Here is a 23766-nt window from a genome sequence, read left to right as displayed (position 1 = left end):
CAATCAGCGACAACAGCAGGGATGCATGATGGGATTGGTGTTTATTTTGACTGGTGCAATGGGACTTATTCCACCCCGGGACCTCTCCGTGGGGTACTCTGACTCCTATACTGGGATTTAACCCATTCTGAACGGGAACCCATTTTGGTGTTAGCATCATGTTATGCTTTAGCTATTGAAAAATAGCAGATCTACAAGCTCATAGCGCGCCACCGAGTGGCGCGCTACGAGCTTGTAGGTCTGCTATTTTTGAAAAATCGAAGAACGACTGACATTTTTAGAATCTGATCTCAGGTCAGAATGGGTTCATCAGACCAGTGTGTGTCCCAGTGGAAACCTCGTATGAATCTGATCTCAGGTCAGAATGGGTTAAACATGATACACCACGGCACCGACGAAGACAACGGGAACCTGTACCATTGATATGTAAGTATGGGTTTGTTTTGTTGTTGCGTTTAGCTATAAATGTGACCCAGGTTGACTTATATAGGGGACTGTTATCGTACGTGCAGCCTACGGCTTTTCACTAGAGGAGAAAAACTGCTTTTTAATTGATTTGTTATTTTATCCAAAATGAGTTAATAGCACAGGCAGACTCTTCACATACTAATAATAATAATAATAATAATAATAAAACTTTATTTGTATAGCACCTTTCATGACATGAAATGCAGCTCAAAGTGCTTTACAGAATTACAGTACTAGATGTGAAGAGTCTGAAATAAGTGTCAGAGCTGAAATTGACATAAATATGAAATAAATGCTTAAACATATATAATAGCTAGGTGTAATATATGTGTCCACAGAAGTGAACCTTTCAGGCCTGTTTTCTCAACTCGCTGTTTCTCTGCAAGACATTACTCTATAAGCTTTGAAGCTATGATTCCCTGCTTTTGAGGCAAATTGCTGTTGCAAATGTGGAAAACTGTGACATTGAAACTAACTTGTGTAATGCACAGTTGACATGTTTATGGATTGATTGATTAGACGTAGAATGGTGCACTTTTCAAACTCAGTTTTTTTAAATTGGTACAGTATTACTGCATCAACCAGCGAGAGAAGACCAATGTTCTATTTCTGGGCTCCATATCACCATCACTGAAACTGATTCACGTGAATTGAACAGTATAGGAATCTGCTACTGTAACCAATTCACCATTTTTGTCAGCCTTCTGATTGGCCCCTGACTGACTAACCAGCAGGCTCTTTCTGCCTGGTTCCGCCCCCTGGTTCCACTGTGTTTTTGAATTGGAGAGAGAAAGGATTTTTGTCCAATTACCACAAAACGTCAACCAATGGGTGCGAAGAGGGGCAGAACCACGGGGGCGGGACTTAATTGACAAAGGGTGAATTGGGTGACATGAAAATAAAGGACATCTTTAGCAGCTGCCATGGATGTTGATTACCATTTTGCAAGGTATATTCAGTGATTTCACTCAAAAAACCTTAGGTTTCGTTTTTGCCTTGGGACCCAAGCTTTCATCCAATCAGGATAGAGAACCAAAAAGGAAACCTAAGGTTTTTTTTACCCCCAGGGGTTAACTGGGGACAGGGAGGAACTCCTTATATGGTCAGCACACTCTATAGTAGAGAGGATTATCACAACAAAACAAAAAAACAAGTGATATTTGAATTAAGTGAAATCACTGACTATACCTTTAAGATTGAGGGCGTTGTGTATTTGTGAGTTGAACGGATAGACGTTGAGTTGTGACTCCTGACTCCGCCAGATGGTGGCAGTAGAGAGGTACACAGGTAGTTCACGTGCTCGCGTGCGTATATGCGTTTCTTTCGCAGACCGGAAGGCATGTGGCGGTGGCAAGAGTGAAGAGTCCCGGCAGCCCCGCCCGGCCCCGACCCGCTCACTGACCATGGGCGACTGGCACCTGCTGGCCAGCATCCTGGACGAGGTCCACGCCCACTCCACCGTGGTGGGCAAGATCTGGCTGAGCGTCCTGTTCATCTTCCGCATGCTGGTGCTGGCCGTGGCGGCCGAGGACGTGTGGCAGGACGAGCAGGCCCAGTTCGTCTGCAACACGGAGCAGCCCGGCTGCAAGGCCGTGTGCTACGACCGCGCCTTCCCCATGTCCCTCGTCCGCTTCTGGATGCTCCAGGTTAGGGGATGTTGTTTATATTAACACATTTTATATAAAGCATTATGTTGTGCTTTAGCTGTTGAAAGAAATAGCAGATCTACAAGCTCAAAGCGCGGCACCGAGTGCGCTATGAGGTCTGCTATTTTTTTGAAATATCGTGTGGCGCAAATCTTTGAATATATATTGTTACAGAGTGAACGTTTTAACTCAAATCTTAGCTTCTGGTTGGGGGGGGGGGGGGGGGGGGGGGTCCCTGGAACCGGCACGGGCGGCAGTGGCTATGGGGTATAGAGTGGACGGATGGTAACCGCAAGGTCGCCAGTTCGAACCCTGTGGGCTCCCCCAGAGTTAGTGTGGAAGTGTCCTTGAGCAAGAGACACTGAACCCCTATAATTGCTCCTGATGTGCTGGTCGGTGCCTTGCATGGTTTCCACTGGCATCAGAGTATGAATGTGTGTGTGTGTGTGTGTGTGTGTGTGCACAATCTCTGTAAAGCGCCTTGGATAAAGGCGCCATTTTACCATTTACCATTTATCAACATCTTTTCAGATGGGGGGGTCAGCGGACAATTACATTTTTGGGGGTCCTTGACATGAAATATGGAGAACCACTGATATAGAAAACATGAGGTTTTTCAGACATTTGTATAGAATGGTCCTGGCGGGTCTAAATCAGGTTAATGCGTCCATGGATATAATTCCCATCCCTATAATCATCCTCCAGGTGGTGTTCGTGTCGGCGCCTTCGCTCATCTACATCGGCCACGTGCTCTACCGCATCCGCGTCCTGGAGAAGGGGCGGTGCCGGCACCGCGCGCGCCTCCGCGAGGTGGTGGGCGAGACGGAGGACGGCGCGGCGGCCGCGGCACTGGCGGCCGCGGCGTGGGCGCCCACGGAGGCGGAGGAGGAGCGCTGGCAGAAGGTGGAGACCGAGCTGCGGCGGCTGCGCGACTCCGCCTTCTCCTCGCGGCGGCACGTGAAGAGCGCGCCGCTGCGGGGCTCGCTGCTCCGCACCTACGTGCTCCACATCCTGACGCGCTCCGTGGTGGAGGTGTGCTTCGTCCTGGGGCAGTGCGCGCTCTTCGGCGTGCGCGTGGAGCCGCTGTACCGCTGCGGCCGGCCGCCGTGCCCCAACGTGGTGGACTGCTTCGTCTCGCGGCCCACCGAGAAGACCATCTTCATGGCCTTCATGGTGGCCATCGCCGGCGTGTCGCTGCTCCTCAATGCGCTGGAGATCGCGCACCTGGGCGCCCGGAAGATCCGCCGGACGCTGGGCGGCGGCGGGGAGGAGGAGGCGTGCCTCGAGGACGAGGCGCGCCTCGTGCGTCTGATGAGCGAGCCGCTGGAGCCGCTCATCGCGCCGTTCATCGCGCCGCGCCTCCTCTGCGCGTCGAGCCGCATGTCATCGCGGCAGCAGCGCGGCTCGACGACCGCGACTCAAACGGGCCCCAAAGTGACTCCAACGCCGAACGCCAGGCCTCCTCATCGTCATCGTAGCCCCGTAGAGGTCAAACCCTGTGACCTGCAGCAGCGCGAGGAAGCGTCGTCGAGTCTCAGCTCGGCTCACTCCGCGCCGCCGGGCCCTCGGCCCTCAGGGGAGACGACCCAGCAGCAGCGCTGCTCAGTGGCGAGTGGCGCCGGTCTCCCCGTCTTCCCCGACGCCAGGAGGAAGAGCAGCTTCCTGCAGGTCAGAGCGACGTGCGAGAGCATGCTGTCCATCATGAGCAGAGGCTCCTCCTGCAGCGGAGACTCCCGCCACGGCTCCGAGGGCTCCGCCGAGCTGGGCTCGCTGAACGGGGACACCACGCACACCACAGCGCCCCCCGCAGGCCGCAGGATGTCCATGGTGAATATAATATATACACTACAACATTGTTTCCTTCACCTGGTGCTTAAGACACGCAAAATACAGCCCGGAGAATGCCTTTAGGATATTGGCGCTGCACTGTGGCAACATGGACATAAGGGCTAGGCTGGCATGCGGGCCCTTTGTCTAAGACAAGCCCATCACACACCGTCTGCGGCGCGACGCGTTGCCGCGCGGCGCCGCCTGGAAAATAGAACTGTGTTCTATCGGCGCGCCAGGCGACGCGACGCGGCGGAGACGGTGTGCGATAGGTTCATTGAAAATAATGGAGGCGGCTGTGTCCGCCGCGCGGTGCCGTGTGGCGGAAGCAGCCGGTGTGTGGTGGGCTTCAAATGTCTTCCTCGGGAGACAAATAATAAAGATCCTTGAACCTTGAGGATAAATAAGGGTTTTCGAATGACCTCTGACAATATAATGATAGGATTCAAGTTAAATGTTCAAGGTACATTTGTACATATTACTAGTTGATTATATAATTATTTGAATAGAATTAGTGGGAGAGAAGAGAGGTTAATTACAGGGAGAGAGAGATGAGTTCAAACAGGATGAATTGGCAGCATTGACTGACCTGTCCAGGTCAGTCAAATGTCCCGTCCAGCAAATGTTCTCACCAGATAAGTGAGAAGATGCCCTTCAGTGGCAGTGGCATAACAGCTCCAATTAACGGCACTGGCTTATGGCCAGTGCCGTTAATTGACGTAATGAATCAATAAATATCCCTTATGGCCACTGACGTAATTGACGCAATCGTTTAATCCCCTGTAATCGGGAGCTTAACATAACAAAATGTAGCAACTTTTAGCTTGTTTGGCTAACGGCCGATATAATCTTGCCAAAATCCTGGCCGAAATCCGCGCGTGCACAGTCGATCGTGCATGCATCGCTGCGTAAAATGCGATATTTTGGGCTTGATTAGAGCTTCATTTGACTTAGTTATTAAAATAAACAATGATCGCTTAGCATTCCGGACATCTGATAGTGCTGCACAGTCCAAAGCTAGTTCCGGAAGTACATTTTGTGCATGTTGTGAGTTATGGGGGTGTCCTTGAAACGTTGTTAGACTCAACATTATATTCTGTGTTGTTGTTGTTGATTTCAGAGTGTCATCATGGACATCTCCTCCATAATGAAGAAGTCATGAGAAGAGGTTGGAGTTGGTTGGTAGAGTTGGAGGAAACACATCGACTCACTGGCCTTGGAACGTCTCGGAATCCCCCCCAGGAGGAAGTCACTAATGTTGCTCTGGAGGAGAGGGAAGTCTGGAGCACTCTGGTGGAGCTGTTGCCCCCGCGACCCGACTACGGATAAGCGATTGAAGAACTTCAAGACCAGCGTGGCAAAGCCACAGACCTGGGTTCTGGGCCTGTGGTTCTGCAGGTCCAGAGGACTGTGGTGGTTCTGGTCCAGCTGCAGAGAAGCACCTCTGGGGGACCCGACTGAGCACAAAGAGACCTTCAGGGCTCCTATTGGGGCAGGCGTTGGTGTCTCAGGCCCTGTACACACATAGCCCTCATTCACACTATTGAGACGGCTGTCTTGTCCAAACACTTTTGTTTGATGGCTGTGTTGTGCCCCCCCCCCCCCCCCCAAATGCATTGGGGCGGCCATTAACAACACAATCTGTGCCGGAAGTTCTTCAAAATAGGAGCTCTGGTGTGCCAGAGCTACTATGGCCGCTTTTACTCTGAAACCCACGACCCAGAAACAATTAGCTAAATACATTGCTAGCTTACATTGCGATCGTTTTAATTTATACGATATATGATCCAAAAAGAGTTCATATTTTGCGGGAGAGACGGATGAGGAGCAGAATGAAGCGCTAGTATATCGATCGATCAGTTCAGAACCACGGAGAGCGCCCTGGATTAGGAGAGACGAGCCATGCACAGGACACAAGTGTGTCTTGGGTGTGAATGAGGCCTTATCAAACGAACTCTGTCTGTACGTGTTTCATGGCCCACTCAATGCTGTTCCAATGGAAGTCACGTGGTTTGACCAAACACTTTGTGTTTGATTGCCCTCCCCCCATCGAACACAAGTGTTTGGTCAAACCAATGTGACTTCCATTGGAAAAGCATTGAGGCGCGGCGGAACGGAGCACGTTGGTCTGATATGTGTGAACGCATGCAGGCCCTGGAGGTCCATGAAATGAGAGTGTTTCACAGAGAATGCTGCCGTTGACACAGTATCAGTGATACAGCCAAAAGCATTGATCTGCCCCGCAACACATCACATGGCAGAGCCATTGACCGGGGCAGGGGACGTACGGGACACTGTCCATCCTCATAATGTCAATACATTTTGGATCCACAAGCACCTTCAAACGGCCACGACGTTTTTTGAAAAAAATTGGGGACAACTGTGTGATTTATAGACGTGGAGAGAATGTTCTGTTGGAGGTTTTTTGGATGAACGCTGGATCTTTTTTCCAGAACATTTTGTTCCTATGGATTACAGGAATGAAGATGCTGCGACTTTTGGAACTGTAGAAATATAATTTGTATATCGTGGCTCTGCAGGAGGCTAAGCTCTCTAAAGAGGTTCAGGCGTCTGTGTGTGTGTGTGTGTGTGTGTGTGTGTGTCTGTGTGTGTGTGTGTGTGTGGGCGCGGAGCTAATCTCACAAACTTTGTGCACAATGTAAGATAACTTATAGACTAGTACTGTAGCTATACGATTTCTTTTTTCACGTGTTTTATACTTTTTTGAAATAATTTTATAATGATGAATGACAATGGTGGTGCTCGGATCCGGTGGAAACCTTGCTATGTGATGTCATTGACGATTGGCTGCATGAAATCACGTGTACATGAATAAATATGCACTTACTGTAAAACCCCATACGTCGCTGAGTGGTGAGACACCTGATCAATTACCCCAATTGTAATTTGAATTAGCTGACATCATTTAAGGGGATGTCTTGTTTGGTGTTTTTATTTCTCTGTATTTTTTAATGTCTTAAATGGATTTGTATATTTTGTATTATGAATGTATTTTCAAGATTGCACCTGTTTTTATGGTGCAGAGTTATTTTTATTGTGTTGTGTTCTGTGTATTGTTTGCTACTTCGGAATCTGAATAAAGTGGAGTCTCTCAGAGCTCTATACTAGTGTATCTTCAGTGTTTTCACCTTACAGTAAGTACATTAACCCATTTAGACCTGAGACCAGATTCTACAAAAATGTCATGTCATGATGTAAAATCACGACATTTTTCTGAATAAAAAAAAACCTATGTTTGAAGTTTCTATATTAGCGGTGCTCAAACTATTTCATGTCCATGGACCCACAGAATTATCTGTATTTGGCCGCCGACACCCATCTTGAGTTAAAAGCGTTTGAAGGAATGTATTCAAAGATTTGCGTCACATTTTCATGATTAAAAAAAAAAAAGAATAGCAGGTCTACGAGCTCTGAGTGCCGTGCTATAATGAGCTTCTAAGCTAAACAGATGCACAGATGCGTCCTCAGGTCTAAAAGGCCACACTAGGGCGCGTTGTGAGCTTAAGACGATCGGCTATTTCCAGCAACGTTTCTTTTCTCCCCAGAATACAGACGCTGGGGTTTAAGTGCTCTTTTTGCGAACGCAGTGAGCACTTACTATGAGACCTAGCAGATCATGTCTGTCTGTGTGTCTGTCTGTCTGTCTGTGTGTGTGTGTCTGTCCCGCTATACGTCCAAATATGGAGTGTGTTGCATCAGCAATCACTCAGCTCCATATATGGGCACAAAAGGGGCCAGGTCCACATATACAGTAACAGCGGGACAGACACACAGACACACAGACAGACAGACAGACATGATCTGCAGGGTCTCAGCTGCGTTCGCTTCCCGCGTTTGCGCGTCTTACTGGTTCTAAGACTTGTATAGGAATTCTGTATTTGTAGTAAATAGTAATTGAAGAATTAATGTGGTGGTGGAACTATACGTTAATTTCTTATTATATTCAAATTAAATGCTTCAAACATTTTGTAAATGGATGACAAAAAAAAAAAAAAAACTTGCTGTAGAATTGTCTCATGCTTTTTGTTTTTAATTTTAACAGAATTCTTGCCTAGACAAAGTGTCGATTTTTTTTTTTCTTAAATCTTTTTCTTTCAAACATTTGCATATCAAATGAACGGAAACACGACATGTTTGCACAATATGTACAAAATAATAATAATAATAAAAAACAGGCAATTCGAAACATTCAAATGTAAAAATAAAAAATAAAAATAAAAAGAGTTGAACCTGCCGATAACAGTCATGTAAAGGTAATCCAAAAGAGGGACACGTTAAAAATAAAAAAGATGGCTCACCAGAAAAAAGATCTACAAATACAATGATAATAATAACCACTTTGTCCATGTAAAAAGTTATAAACGACAACCACTGGAAAAATGTCAACTATAATACAGTCCTTACCCAAAAAAATAAAAATAAAAAACAAAACGAAGAGGTATGCTGAATTGTCCAGGTAGATATGTGTGTTTTTAAAAAAAAGAGTCTGCTCTCCTTTAGAAAAATGTGGTTCACAACGATCCGCTTCTCATGAGCGTTTGGGGGTCCAGGAAGGAAGGACAGCCACGGGGTTCCCAGAAAAAATGGACCTCTATGGGTCTGTAATTATTAACTCGGAGAGTGTGTGTACTGTAAATGGATCCCAAATGGACCTGTACACTCTCAGAGTTAACTATACAAAAAAGTATTATTGTCCAGCATATAAATTCAGTGATTTCACAAACTTTTTTTTTTTTTTTGTATTCCAAGGATTATACCCCCAGTTTGATATGCATTATTATAGGCTACAGACCACCCCCTATTTGACGCTTTCATCTCTGGGGGGACACATCCCTCCATCTGCACTGTGCAGATGGGAGGGATGTGTACATGTGTGTACATCCGTATCAGTGTTCATGTATCACTGAGTGTACACACATCCGCATCAGTGTTGATTTTGACACCAAATTTTTTGATTTTAACTTTTTAAGTCTCTTGAATAGTTTTCATCTCGTTCCGGTCCCATTTTAGTCACCTGGAATGTTTTAGTTTAGTCTAGTTTTAGACGACTAAATGTACAAGTTGATTTAGTCGACTAAAATGTATTTTGGCGGGCCTTGACGCCGTCATAACGACTGATTTTACACTTGCTGATCCGAGCAACCAGGTGTAAAATGATGTATTCCCGGATCTCTTGTGCACTAGTTCCCTTCCTAACGTTTTAGCGTCGTTTTTATTTGTTGACGAAATTGCCAATTATATATTTAGTCTTAGTTTTAGTCATCGTAGTTCAGTTTTCATGTATAGTTCCCATTTAGTTTTCCTCTGTGAACATTACAGGTATGACGAACATTTTTCGTCATAGTTTTTAGTCGACAAAATCAACACGGACCCATATACGCTCTCAAGGGTTTACAGACCCGTGGCGGTGGTGGTGGTACCCCCCCCCCCCCCCCCCCCCCGGAACCCCCGACGAACCGGCCGTTTGTTTAACAAACCCCTGACGTGTGTGTGTGTGTGTACATCACATGACCTGGGATTTAACCTATGAGCTGCACTGTCGTCTGAGCTGTGGAGTGCAGTATCCCGACCCCCCCACCCCCCCCCCCCCCCCGCACAATGTAAACAGAACAATGTATGAAACCTCAGCCATTTCAAACAGTGGTTCCCAAACATGTTCGGCTCGAGACCCCAATAGAGACATTAAAGTGTCTCCGTCAGGACCCAAACGTACAAAAATAAAATGAAAATACATCAATCCCTATTTAAAAGAAATAAGTGATAATATAAATAAAAAGACCCTGGAACCCCTGGAAATAGAAACGTCTGGGGTTCCCGAGGCTAGAAGCTTATTGATTTGATATTTTTTACTATTAGGTATAGGTTTGATTTGGGAAGAAAAAAACATAATTATTTTGGGAACCACTGAGTTAAAAGATCATTTCAGTGGTCATATATTTTGTATTACTAAATGAGTTTTATTCTGAAACGTTATGCCCCTAGTTAAAAATTGTAAAAAAAAAAAAAAAAGCACAATCCTGTATGATTTTTTTGACTAGGGGCATCCATTTTTAGCATTACATTTTGTTACCTGAAAGTTCATACCTCAATATTTAAAACCATGACACCATTTAAATGTTTCTTTTTCATGAGCTAATGTCTTTGACTAGAGAGGGTGGGTAACTCATGATTTAATAGTTAATAACTTAACCGCTTTTAACCCTGGTGTGCCTCTTTTAGGCATATTTCCAAACTTTTCACAATTTTCCAAAATGTCTCATAAATTGCGAATATAGCCAATCTATAAGATCACAACATTTACATAGCGACGTGTTGTGAGCTTGTAGATTGGCTGGTATTTTAATTGTCATACGCCAAAGTACATATAGGGTTAAACAACATCAAATATTAAGCAATGAGTTGTTCTTGTTCCAAATGGTTAAGTCATTTTTGAATGAAACCGGATCAAAGTTTGTGTGATGTGACAAACTCTATAGCTACACAAAATGTCACTTGGTTTTAGTCTGACACACGCGTTATAGTAGGGCTGGGCAATTAACCCAAAATATATCGAAACTGACATTTAAGAACCAATAACTGACATAATTCTTGTATGTAAGTGAATCGAATAAATCGAGATGCAGTCTTTATAAAAAAAAAAATGTGAGAATGGACATCAATCGATTTTGTTTTTTATAATCGAGTAAAACGATTAGTCTGATTAGAAACTTATGCCCTGCATTATTGAGAAACAAATTGCCGGTCTACAAGCTCCCAATCTGCTATTTTCATGAATGTATCATTATTTAGACAGATATTTCTGCTAAATTATCGTACATTAATTGTAATTGAAGCTAATTTTGAAATGGTTGTGATATTGATTTGAAGTAGATATACCGCCCAGCCCTATTTGCTTTGTTTGCGTCTGTTGTACATTTGTAATCCCTCCTTTCGTTCCCATTACTGCAGTGGTTTTCAACCAGTGGTCCGGGGACCACCAGTGGTCTTTGAGGGGGTTCCAGCTGGTCCCCCAGCTAAATGATGGACAGTTGGTAACCAAATGGACCCTTATAGATCTGTAATGAATGCCACAGACGAAAAAACTATCCAAGTCCACACTATTTATCCATAATGTATAAATGATAGATAAGGGGTCAGGGCAACGAGGCCTTTTCGTGGAGGGGTCAGAATGAAATGTGGACTTTCGTCTGTGGTAGGCCTACTTATCATTAAATATTCTTTAGTTTTGTGTCTGAGAGGTTAAATCTCATCAATTGGTGGTCCGTGTATGGACCTCGTTATGAAAAGGTTTGAAAACCACTGCCTTACTGAGTAGTTTGGCCTCTGACACCACGAAGGCAAAGCATTGGAGCTGCACAATATGTTCAAATTTGTCACAAATTGTCAGAAGAAAAACAGAACAAAAACCTTTTCTACTCAAATTAGGTCATGTCTAGAATATCTCTAGAAAACAAAACAAAAAACACGTTGCATACAATTTGTTGTAAACATACTCGCGCCCCCTTTTACGTTTAAACCCTCGCATAAGTTATCGTCTATAAGGACATGTGTGACTTGAAACACATTAAGACATGTAATCTCTCAATCAATCAGTCAATAATAATAATAATAATTAAACAAAAACAACCGTTACCGAAACACAAGAACCGATGCCAGGAACGGGCAGATAATCGCCTAAACACTTTTAGAATCTACACCCCTTTCCCTGAACCAAAGCCCCCAATTAATTAACCCCCAACAACAACAACAACAAAGTGAAAATAAATAAGTTAAAATGTTCATAGTTATTAATAAAAAATACAAAAATCAGCTGATTATGAATGTTCTTCAGTGTACTCTGAGCCTTCGGTACATTCGGTGGAGCTTAGTCATTGGTATATATTGGTATGCAATATGCTCAGTGGTGGACAAAGTATATGTACTCGAGACAGAGTATACAGTATAAGATACGCCTGGATCAAATATCACTCGGACTCAACTACAAGTGAAAGTTGTCCAGTCAGGTACTAGTACTAGTACTGCACATACAGTATAGTACTGGAGGATTCAAAGAAATACTTCAAAAGTACAAATTACAAAGTATTTTCTTTTTATATCCACACTTTTCCTGGGCTGTGTGTGCTTCAGTTCCTGTCGATTTGATCCAATAAAAGCCAATGAAACTGGTCAGATGACCAATGATATCCAATGAAATCAACAGGAACTGGAGCACACACAGCCCAGGAAAAGTGTGGATACGATAGCCTATCTCTCCACCCCCCCCCCCTAACATTTTTGAGAAATGTTTCAAAAAATTATAAATAATAGTGAAAGTGAGTCCATAAGAATCCATAAGATACAAATACTCAAGTGAAGTACAGATACTTAAAAATGAAGTACTTAAGTATACTGTCCACCACTGGCTATATGCTGAGAGTGCAGCCATGTTGAGGGCAGAAGGAAGGGTCACCATTATGCTTCAAGTTCAGTGGACTAAAGTCAGTTTTTGTGGTATAACTCCAGAACCGATCCCCCCCTTAAAAACAACACATAATCTTGTCAAATCTGCCCTATTACAAACACATTTCTGTAAAAAACCAAGTGCTATAAATGTTTTGAGTGGTTAACCACTTTGAAACATTGTGTTCCCTATTTCGGACATGCCATTATTAGGCAAGAATTTTCCAAAAAATGGAAAAAAAATTCAGCCTATCTACTGTAGCGTACAAAGCATCACGTCGCGACATGTACGTGTGCTTGTACAGTAGATAGGCTGTATTTTCACCGCGCAACACAGTAATACAGTGAAGTATATAAAACAGGGCTTAAGTGGTAAGTGGTCCCAAATATATTCTGGAATACAATTTTTTTTTTTTTTGACAGCAACAAAATGTATGTATAATAATCTCTGGTGTCCAAATGATTAGGCCTTTTGAAATTCCACCAACTTGACGTGAAAACTGAAGATGAAGCTTCTTGACTATAAAACCAACCCTCGTTTGAGACCGATGGTTTAAAAAGGAAGCCAAAAATGCCACCATGAGGGGTCGACCAAAACAAATGCCCCGGAATGAATTTGATCAGCACACTAGAGACCAGAGCCTCTCAACCTTTGAACTTGGGTCCCCTCACTGTGGGGTCCCGACCCAGAGGTTGAGAACCACTGCGCTAGACAGGGACCGGTCTGTCCGTGACACGTGCTTTTCCAAATGGCCTCTCGGGTCAGCGCACAGATTTGGCATCTCCCTCCATCAATATCTCACCACTGCAGATTTTTGTTTTGTTTTCGTTTACACACGGCTCTGAATTTCAGATCATGGAACAAATCACAAATACTGAGTTGCGAATAGGAAATAGTTTTTTTTTTCTCTTTCTCTTCTTTTTTTGCCTTTGTTTCCTTTTTGTGTGCAAATAAAATTACACAATCGACAATCTCATAAGATGAAATATTCAGGCGTCTTTTACACCCCCCATATACCAAATACTTTAAACAGGATTATTTGGCGTATGTACAATACGACAGTAGTGGCGAAATACCTAGCTATAATAAAGTACAAACACTAGATTCTTAACTACATTAAAAGACAATAAATTAGCGGCTCACAAAATGAGCACGATGCGAGATTCGCAGAAGTAATCATTAAGTATAGATCCCCCGACAACGATATCTGGAGACCTGGGTTTGATTCGCAAAGTACTGTACTGTTGGGGAGTTTTTGTTTTTTTAAGTGCCAACGTCAATATTAGTCATTGCTGTACCTTACACCCTCTTGGAGGATCCAGGGCAGTGCCGTCACCTTTTAAAGTGATGTCACCTTTTAAAGTGATGTCACCTTTTAAAGTGATGCTGAACTTTGGGCAGAACCGTGACTCGTGGTAGGCCAGGTAGCTACAGGTAGGCATTATCAGGGCCAGGTAGCTACAGGTACGCATTATCAGGGCCAGGTAGCTACAGGTACGCATACATTATCAGGGCCAGGTAGCTGCACAAGGTTCTAGCAGAGGAGTGATGTTTTACAGTGTATCCGTCTCCATGTCACTCTTTCTCCAAACGCAGACGTGGAGAAGGCAAGAAGAGGAATGTGTAACAAGCAGTGGTGGAAAGTAACTGAATACTTTTACTTAAGTACTGTACTTAAGTACAATTTTGAGGTATTTGTGCTTTACTTGAGTATTTCCAATTTCCAGTACTTCTTACTTCTACTCCACTACATCTCAAGAGCCAAAACTTTTACTTTTACTCCACTACGATCATTTGAAAACTTTAGTTACTAGTTACTTTGGCGATTTTAGATTTTGATTAGAAAACATACATTATAACCACTTCAACCCAATACATTTTTGGCCGTTTGAAAATAGCCGATCTACAAGCTCGCAATGCGTCGCAACGCGACGGATTGTGAGCTTGTATATCTGCCATTTTCAATAGACTTTGTACACATTTTGAACTCGTGAAGTGGGACATTCTGCAATATGAGTTACTTTTACTTTTAGTACTTTAAGTACATTTTGATGCCGATACTTTTGCACTTTTACTCAAGTACATTTTCAATTCCGTACTTTTACTTGTAAAGGAGTAGTTCTAAATTGCAGTATTGGTACTTTTACTTAAGTAAAACAATTGAGTACTTTTCCCACCACTGGTAACAAGCCCGCCGTCTTTGCACAAGGGGGGGGGGGGTGAAAGTCCGACAAAGGAAACGTTGCATAATGAGAGTTTGTCCGATGATTTCTTCTTAATGTACAATTTTACAAATACATTACCTTTGGTAACATTTTACCTTAAAGTCCTGTGTGGTCACTGGATAATAAATTACCACTTAAAAAAAAGAGAGAAAACGTTAATTCAAATGAAACAACAAGAACCTATTCGATAGGTTCTTTAAAATGTACATCACTTTGTACTTTTGAATTTGTACACATATTAGGAACGATTAAGTGCCATGAGATTAGATTCGATTAAACGTGGGAGAAAATAAGTAATTATGTCTCGAGCGCCAACCAGGACTGTAAAGCAAAGTGCATGTACATTTTTAACACGGACATTATGGTGAACATTCTGAGAATTCCTGAGTTTAACCTCCCGTGGTGCGAAGGTGGGAGCGAAGCAGAGAAGATAGAGAGAGATAGAAAAAGACAACGAGAGAGAGACAGAGAGAGAGAGAGAGAGAGAGAGAGAGCTGCCAGTGCTATTATTGTAACCAGTCCAAAAAATACCTGTTGAACAGTATATTGCTGATAAGACAACTCTAGTGTCGTCCATTACATAAAAAACAACAAAAACAAAAAAACCACAACTATACACAAATGTACTTCAAAATATCAAAGGTAGAGGAAGTTATGTGTTTCTGGGACAAGACAAGAAAAAAAAGCCACCTTTTTTATGAACCGGCGTTAAGTGCATTCTTCCATCTTCTGTTCGTCCGTTGTGCATTTCTCAGTCATCTCCTGGCAGAAATCCACCGTTACGGTGGGGCTACATGTGTCCACGTTCGACTCCCGGTTCCTCTGACCGCGACCGGGCGCCTCCTCCTCCTCCTCCTCCTCCTCCTCCCGCCCCTGGCCACGACCCGCCGCGGCATAGCCGCCACCGACGACGTCGGAACCCTCCTCCTCTTCTTCCTCTTCTTCTTCCTCCTCGGACTGGGACGCGAGCGCGGGCGACCCCGGGTTGGACGTGAGGTCGATGCTGGCGGAGACGACGGGCGGTGGTCGCGACGGCACTAGGCCGCCGTGGCGAAGGAGGGCGGCCGCCGGGTGATGTTGTTGTTGTAGTTGGGCGGCGAGGGCGGCGGAGGCGCTGTTTCCCCCCTTGGTGTCCTGGCTGCCCTGCACCTCCCGGCACACCTCCTGGGACAGGTAGGACAGGTTCTGCCACAGGTCGCTCATGCAGACCTTCAGCTGGTTGCGCTCGCTCAGCAGCTTCTCCTTCTCGTGCACCTGTTTTTGGAATCCATTTTGCTCAGTACAATATTTAGAATGTTGAGTATGTTGAATCTGGTTTGCAATTAATGAGGACTTACAATTTACAATTTAGCCAATTAGCAGACGCTCTTAATCCAGAGCGACTTACATTAAGCAAGAACAAAAAAGCATGGGAATACATCAGATAAAACATTTATCATGAAAGTAACAGTGGAATATCTATATAATGAAACTATACATGTGAACTATACATCTATACTACTATGCTATACATCTGTACTATGACTACATACAATGCAATTATAGTGCTGTCTACATAACATGCTATAAGTCTGTATCAAATGCTATCTAAGGGGGTGGGGTAAGTGCTATGGGCCATGATGGAGTCTGAAAAGGTGGGTTTTCAGACTACGGCGGAAGATTGGGAGTGATGCTGCAGTTCTGACTGCAATGGGAAGTGCATTCCACAGTTTTGGAGCCAGAAGGGAGAAGAGTTTGGGACGTGTGGAGCGTTGTCCCGGCGTTTTTAGTGACTTAGTTCAGTTGACACAATGAAATAAAAAGGCGATAGTATCCAGTGTGGGGCAGACGGCCCGTCACAGCCAGATTTAGGAGAGCAGTAGCTTTGTTTTTGCGAGGAAAGCGGTAAAATGAGACTTTCGTGGGTTGTTTTCGTCTCAGATTTAGTCCGACGGAGTGTCACAGTATAACTCTATGGGGACACAAAAGCCACACAAAAGTAGGACCCGGAAGTATCTCTGGAGGGGGGCGCTCACGTCACGGCTAAAATACTGAATTAATACTTAATTTGCGTGTTTTAAGTTTGATTTTGCGTTCATTCATGCGTGTGAAAACATGACCAATGACAAAAAACTCCCATATCTGCCGGGCGAAGTACAACAATGTGCAAACACAGCAGCAAGATTTGTGAGTTGCTGTGATAGGAGAAGGATATCAAATGGAACACAACCACGCTAAAGACTAATCATTGTGTATATTCCTGCACTATACCTGCATTGAGTGATCTTGGTACACAGAAATTGATCTATTGAAGATTCTGACCTTCAAATGTACATAATTTTTGTTTTGATTGTATTGCTGTATTGTTGTATTGTTCTTTCTGCTTTGGCAATGTAAACGTATGTTTACTCATGCCAATAAAGCCCTTTGAATTGAATTGAATTGAATTGTGTGTGTGCACGTGTTGTGAATGTGTGCATGCGTGCATGCTTGCGTTGTGTGCGTGCGTGCGTTGCGTCGCGTCCGTGCCATGATGTGTGACACATCCATCCTACCAGTTTGCGGATCTCCACCTCCAGGTTTTGGATGCAGTCCAGCTTGCGCTTGCGGCAGCGCTGCGCGGCGATGCGGTTCTTGCTGCGCCGCCGGATGTCGTGGATGAACTCCAGCTGCTCTGAGGTCAGCTTGTGCATCTTGATGAGGATCTGGAAGTCGTTGCGCGGCAGGTTGGTGATCTGGTCCACCGGGAAGGGCAGCTTCACCTGGGGGTCGAGAGCATGAAGGGTTAAATTTTTTTTTGTTATCATATGAAATACTTTTTTTTATGAAACAAAATGAAATAAAAAATAAAAATAAAGACAAAAAGAGAAAGAAATCCCTTAACCCTCCCACCCATACTGCTCAGTGACACTGCATACTATATAATAAGATGATAGAAAGCTCATGGAAAACATCTGAAAAGAAAATGGCGTACAGTCAACCATATCAATGGTATCCTGTCTATTAATCGTTTCTACTCAGGTAATGGACAAGGGGCAGCCAAACCTTATCAAACTGTCTCTCCCTGTTTCTCAGGAAATACCTTATTCTCTCAAGATGAAGTGTACTAGTCATTTCATTTAACCAGTGCTTAAATGCAGGAGCTTGAAGGGTTAATTTATATACACTTGCTGACCGAAATGTATATATAGGGCTGAAGTGGTACATTTTTTGTAATAATAATCAAAATCTACAAAGTAACTAAAGTTAGTAAAAGTACAATATTTGCCTCTGAAATGTAGTGGGGAGTAGAAGTAAAAGTAACAGTACAGAAATGCTAAAAGTTTTCTGAAAAACCTATGTTTCTGTGGTGCTCAACCTTTTTCACGTCAAGGACCCCCAGAATTATCTGTATTTTGCTGTGTATACCCCCATCTGAAAATATGTTGTTCCAGGGACCCTATCAGAAGCAAAGATTTGAGTTAAAAAAACGCTCGCTCTGAAAGAATATATATTCAAAGATTTGCGGTACATTTTCATGATTTAAAAAACAAATAGCAGATCTGCTATTTTTCAATAGCATCAATAGTTCCCGTCCTGAATGGGTTAAGAAAATGTTTTACACTTTCAAAAAGCACATTTGCTGACCAAACACTGTTCAACACTAGAATCCATTGTATTTTAGTGTATGAATTCACCCACTGATAACTAAGGTGACATAAGACAAGATAAGGTTGATTGATTATATAGATTCAGATACAATCATTTAAGTCATTTCTGCGGCCAAAGTATGAACCGAAACCACAAAACCAGAAGCAAACAAATCAATACTATACTAAAATACTATCTAAAATGCTCAAATGAAGCTTTAAAAATTGATTGATGATTAGGTGATGTAATGGTGATGTGAAACAAACTGTGCCAACATAAACATTATACGACATTAACATTAAAGAGATAATATGACGTAATGAGGCACGTACATTTTACCAAAATGTCCCATTTTTTGGGGCGTTTACAAAACAAACATTGAACTGAAAACAAATATTAAACCTGTATAATAGGATGGGCTAGCCCCTCAAATAATATATAATAATAATAATAACAAAAAGAAATAAAACAAATCATAAGAAGTATGACACCGTTCAGTAGTTCCCTATTCTGTAGATTGCATTACATTTAACATGCTTTGAATGACTTATAGTGACAGGAATGCTAATACAATTACACTGGTGTTGGTGAGACTGATGTTACTGAATGGACAGTGTGTCCCCATGCCCACTAGGTGTCACTATAAACCAGCCTATCAGCTACAAATGCATGGCTTAGTTTACAGAGAACATGTGAAAGAAAGGCAGTCATTCCAAACAGGCAGAATACAATAAGGCAGATGTGTTATTTTCACTATGCTCATCAGGGGGTGGATGAGGTAAATCATTGAGTACATTTGTAAGTCTCTAAATGTTCTGATGAATTGAATATGGTGGACCCTGTTGTAAACAAGTGTCATGCTTCATCAGTGTGTCGTGCACAGTAACAGTCTTTGTATTGAGTTTGTGAATTGTATACTCATAAAACTGTTAATAAATGCTTCAATCAATCAAGCAATCATGCATGGCATTAATTAAGATTAAACTTGCTTGTAATACATGAGGTGATGTCTCCGTTAAAACAATGAAAGTTGACATTAATCAATTAGTAGTCCTTTTTTTTTTTAGGTACAAAAAAAAGTGGGGTTTTCCACCATATGGTGCATCCGGCTTTGTGGAAAACATTATTGTGTATTCCTGTGTGGGCTGTTAGTCGGATTAATTGAAAACGTCTTAGTGCTTGTTCTGGTTTTATCCTCGTGATAGATTTTGTATTGACCTGTACTTTCGTTTGAACTGTACACATTCTACAAACTGTGAACACTATGTTCAATCAATCAATCAATCAATCATTCAATCAATCAATCAGGGTGAATGGCACCTTGTTGTCTGTCTACACTACAGGAAGTGAAGTCATTCACTCTGCCAAGGAGGGGAGGAGAGAGAGGAGAGGAGAGCCTCCTGTCTCTCTCATCTCTCCATCTTTCTCCCCTGTATAGAGAGGAGAGGAGAGCCTCCTGTCTCTCTCATCTCTCCATCTTTCTCCCCTGTATAGAGAGGAGAGCCTCCTATCTCTCTCTCATCCCTCCATCTTTCTCCCCTGTATAGAGAGGAGAGGAGAGCCTCCTGTCTCTCTCTCATCCCTCCATCTTTCTCCCCTGTATAGAGAGGAGAGGAGAGCCTCCTGTCTCTCTCTCATCCCTCCATCTTTCTCCCCTGTATAGAGAGGAGAGGAGAGCCTCCTATCTCTCTCTCTAATCTCTCCATCTTTCTCCCCTGTATAGAGAGGACAGCCTCCTGTCTCTCTCTCATCTCTCCATCTTTCTCCCCTGTATAGAGAGGAGAGCCTCCTGTCTCTCTCTAATCTCTCCATCTTTCTCCCCTGTATAGAGAGGAGAGCCTCCTGTCTCTCTCTCTCATCTCTCCATCTTTCTCCCCTGTATAGAGAGGAGAGGAGAGCCTCCTATCTCTCTCTCATCTCTCCATCTTTCTGCCCTGTATAGAGAGGAGAGGAGAGCCTCCTATCTCTCTCTCATCTCTCCATCTTTCTCCCCTGTATAGAGAGGAGAGGAGAGCCTCCTGTCTCTCTCTCATCTCTCCATCTTTCTCCCCTGTATAGAGAGGAGAGGAGAGCCTCCTGTCTCTCTCTCATCCCTCCATCTTTCTCCCCTGTATAGAGAGGAGAGCCTCCTGTCTCTCTCTAATCTCTCCATCTTTCTCCCCTGTATAGAGAGGAGAGCCTCCTGTCTCTCTCTAATCTCTCCATCTTTCTCCCCTGTATAGAGAGGAGAGCCTCCTGTCTCTCTCTCATCCCTCCATCTTTCTCCCCTGTATAGAGAGGAGAGCCTCCTGTCTCTCTCTCATCTCTCCATCTTTCTCCCCTGTATAGAGGAGAGCCTCCTGTCTCTCTCTCATCTCTCCATCTTTCTCCCCTGTATAGAGAGGAGAGCCTCCTATCTCTCTCTCATCTCTCCATCTTTCTCCCCTGTATAGAGAGGAGAGCCTCCTGTCTCTCTCTCATCCCTCCATCTTTCTCCCCTGTATAGAGAGGAGAGGAGAGCCTCCTATCTCTCTCTCATCTCTCCATCTTTCTCCCCTGTATAGAGAGGAGAGGAGAGCCTCCTATCTCTCTCTCATCTCTCCATCTTTCTGCCCTGTATAGAGAGGAGAGGAGAGCCTCCTATCTCTCTCTCTAATCTCTCCATATTTCTCCCCTGTATAGAGAGGACAGCCTCCTGTCTCTCTCTCATCTCTCCATCTTTCTCCCCTGTATAGAGAGGAGAGCCTCCTGTCTGTCTCTCTCTCATCTCTCCATCTTTCTCCCCTGTATAGAGGAGAGGAGAGCCTCCTGTCTCTCTCTCATCTCTCCATCTTTCTCCCCTGTATAGAGAGGAGAGCCTCCTGTCTCTCTCTCATCCCTCCATCTTTCTCCCCTGTATAGAGAGGAGAGGAGAGCCTCCTATCTCTCTCTCATCTCTCCATCTTTCTCCCCTGTATAGAGAGGAGAGCCTCCTGTCTCTCTCTCATCTCTCCATCTTTCTCCCCTGTATAGAGAGGAGAGGAGAGCCTCCTGTCTCTCTCTCATCTCTCCATCTTTCTCCCCTGTATAGAGAGGAGAGGAGAGCCTCCTGTCTCTCTCTCATCTCTCCATCTTTCTCCCCTGTATAGAGAGGAGAGCCTCCTGTCTCTCTCTCATCTCTCCATCTTTCTCCCCTGTATAGAGAGGAGAGCCTCCTGTCTCTCTCTCATCTCTCCATCTTTCTCCCCTGTATAGAGAGGAGAGGAGAGCCTCCTGTCTCTCTCTAATCTCTCCATCTTTCTCCCCTGTATAGAGGAGAGCCTCCTGTCTCTCTCTCATCTCTCCATCTTTCTCCCCTGTATAGAGAGGAGAGCCTCCTATCTCTCTCTCATCTCTCCATCTTTCTCCCCTGTATAGAGAGGAGAGCCTCCTGTCTCTCTCTCATCTCTCCATCTTTCTCCCCTGTATAGAGAGGAGAGCCTCCTATCTCTCTCTCATCTCTCCATCTTTCTCCCCTGTATAGAGAGGAGAGCCTCCTATCTCTCTCTCATCTCTCCATCTTTCTCCCCTGTATAGAGAGGAGAGGAGAGCCTCCTGTCTCTCTCTCATCCCTCCATCTTTCTCCCCTGTATAGAGAGGAGAGCCTCCTATCTCTCTCTCATCTCTCCATCTTTCTCCCCTGTATAGAGAGGAGAGCCTCCTATCTCTCTCTCATCCCTCCATCTTTCTCCCCTGTATAGAGAGGAGAGGAGAGCCTCCTGTCTCTCTCTCATCCCTCCATCTTTCTCCCCTGTATAGAGAGGAGAGGAGAGCCTCCTGTCTCTCTCTAATCTCTCCATCTTTCTCCCCTGTATAGAGAGGAGAGGAGAGCCTCCTGTCTCTCTCTCATCCCTCCATCGTTCTCCCCTGTATAGACTAGAGCACCAACGTCTGACGTCTATATCTGTAGAGGGCGCTATAAATCCACGTGTTCATGTACTTTTTATTCGCATTCTAATCCCCATAGGGGGGATTTTAGATCGCCTCATATAAGAACTGTGTTTGAAAAATAAACATGTCATCCCGGCCGCTTCACTCACATGGATATGAAGAATCAACTGACTGAGAGAAAATGCTAATGTTACTGCTGCTGAATTAGTTTCATTTTCGCTATAGAAACAGACTGTATCATATATGAGTGACTGACTCATACAGATACAGAGACACCTCCCTGACAATAACAGGCAGAGACAGCTTGTGTATTTTTGGACCACAACGCTTATACATGAAACGATTTTAAGACGAGCCCATTTTATTCTCCATAGAGAAATTACTTCCGTGAACCAGGGGGGGAATCGAGGGGACGAGCGAGTGACGTCAGGACTTGGCGCTCTATGGCTTCCTATGTCTCTCTCTCATCCCTCCATCTTTCCACCTCTCTCTGCGTGTGGCTCCGTTCATTTGTTTCTTCCTCCGTCTGCTCGTTGTGTGCGTGCGTGCGTGCGTGTGTCTGTCTTTCTCTCACGTTCCCCCCCCCATCTCCACCGGTCCACCCTCCCCGTCTCTCTCTCTCTCTCTCTCTCTCTCTCTCTCTCGATATGTCTATATTTAGCGTAGCGACTCCTACCCGTCATATAATAAGGTTAGAATAACTGAGTGAGCTCTCAGACAGTCGTAAATCCTCCAAGTCTCTCTCTCTCTCTCTCTCTCTCTCTCTCTCTCTCTCTCTCTCTCTCTCTCTCTCTCTCTCTCTCTCTCTCTCTCTCTCGTTGTTCCTTCCACCCCATTTCTCTCTCCTTTTGTAATCCCTGTGACTCTCTCTCTTTCTCTCCTTCTCTCTCTCGTTTCCTGTATGTACGGTAGAGCTGCTGTGAATTAGCATGAGGTACGTTAGGGATGCTGTGAATTAGCATGAGGTACGTTATTGATTGATTGATTGAAATATTTATGAACAGTTTGCTGAATTACAGTACATGTTAAGCACGAACTCAATACAAAGACTGTTAACTGTGAGTGGACGTCCCGATTAAGCATTGCACTTGTTTACAACAGGGTCCACCGTGTTCAATTCATCAAAACATTTAGAGACGTACTGTACAAATAGACACTTCTATATAGTCAAAGAACAGAACAGGAATTCATCATAAAGGAAGCAAAAAGGGAAAAGAAACATATACAGTGAGGGGAAAAAGGGGTGGGTGGGTGGGGGGGGGGGGTTCCGATTTTTACGGGGGCCAGTTTCGAATTGCAGCTGTCTGTAGGTGCCCTTTGAGAGCGGTTTTGAAGGAGTCAAGGGATTCGGGATGTCTTAATGACTGTTGGTAGGGCGTTCCAACGGGTACATACAGTACATACAATATGGGCACGAAAGGGACACAGACAGACGGGTTAAAACGGGCTCTATGACAAGCTGACAAAGGGTCTTCATCCACTCTTCTTTTAAAATTACCAAAAGCTCAACATAGGAACACCGGTGAGGCCGCTTTCTGGGTCTATGGCCCCAAGTTGTGGAACACCCTACCACTGCACATTAAAGGGGCTTGATGTTTTTAAGAGCAAGCTGAAAACTTGTTTTTTCAACTTGGCATTTGTT

General features: G+C 44.1%; 2 protein-coding genes across 2 annotated transcripts in view; one reads left to right on the top strand and one right to left on the bottom strand.

The window, feature by feature from the left end:
* Window positions 1-1871: 1871 nt before the first annotated feature.
* LOC308329130 (gap junction alpha-4 protein-like) lies at window positions 1872-5103 on the top strand (the record flags this gene model as incomplete). Its single annotated transcript, XM_080783337.1, has 3 exons — window positions 1872-2114; window positions 2820-3941; window positions 5062-5103. The coding sequence occupies 3 exons, from the start codon at window positions 1872-1874 to the stop codon at window positions 5101-5103; spliced, it is 1407 nt and encodes a 468-aa protein (XP_080639463.1).
* Window positions 5104-15335: 10232 nt separating this feature from the next.
* Window positions 15336-23766, bottom strand: part of LOC308329129 (transcription regulator protein BACH2-like) — a gene marked incomplete at both ends in the record, with an annotated part of 22468 nt that continues 14037 nt past the window's right edge. The window contains 2 exons of the mRNA XM_080783336.1: window positions 15336-15881; window positions 17162-17368. Coding sequence (XP_080639462.1) covers window positions 15336-15881; window positions 17162-17368 — 753 coding nt within the window. The remainder of the gene's footprint in view (window positions 15882-17161; window positions 17369-23766) is intronic.

Source organism: Protomyctophum bolini, assembly GCF_963924005.1.
Source record: "Protomyctophum bolini genome assembly, chromosome: 15".
Lineage (NCBI taxonomy): Eukaryota > Metazoa > Chordata > Actinopteri > Myctophiformes > Myctophidae > Protomyctophum > Protomyctophum bolini.
Note: the sequence above shows the minus strand (reverse complement) of the source record. Positions and strands in the feature narration are given on the sequence as shown.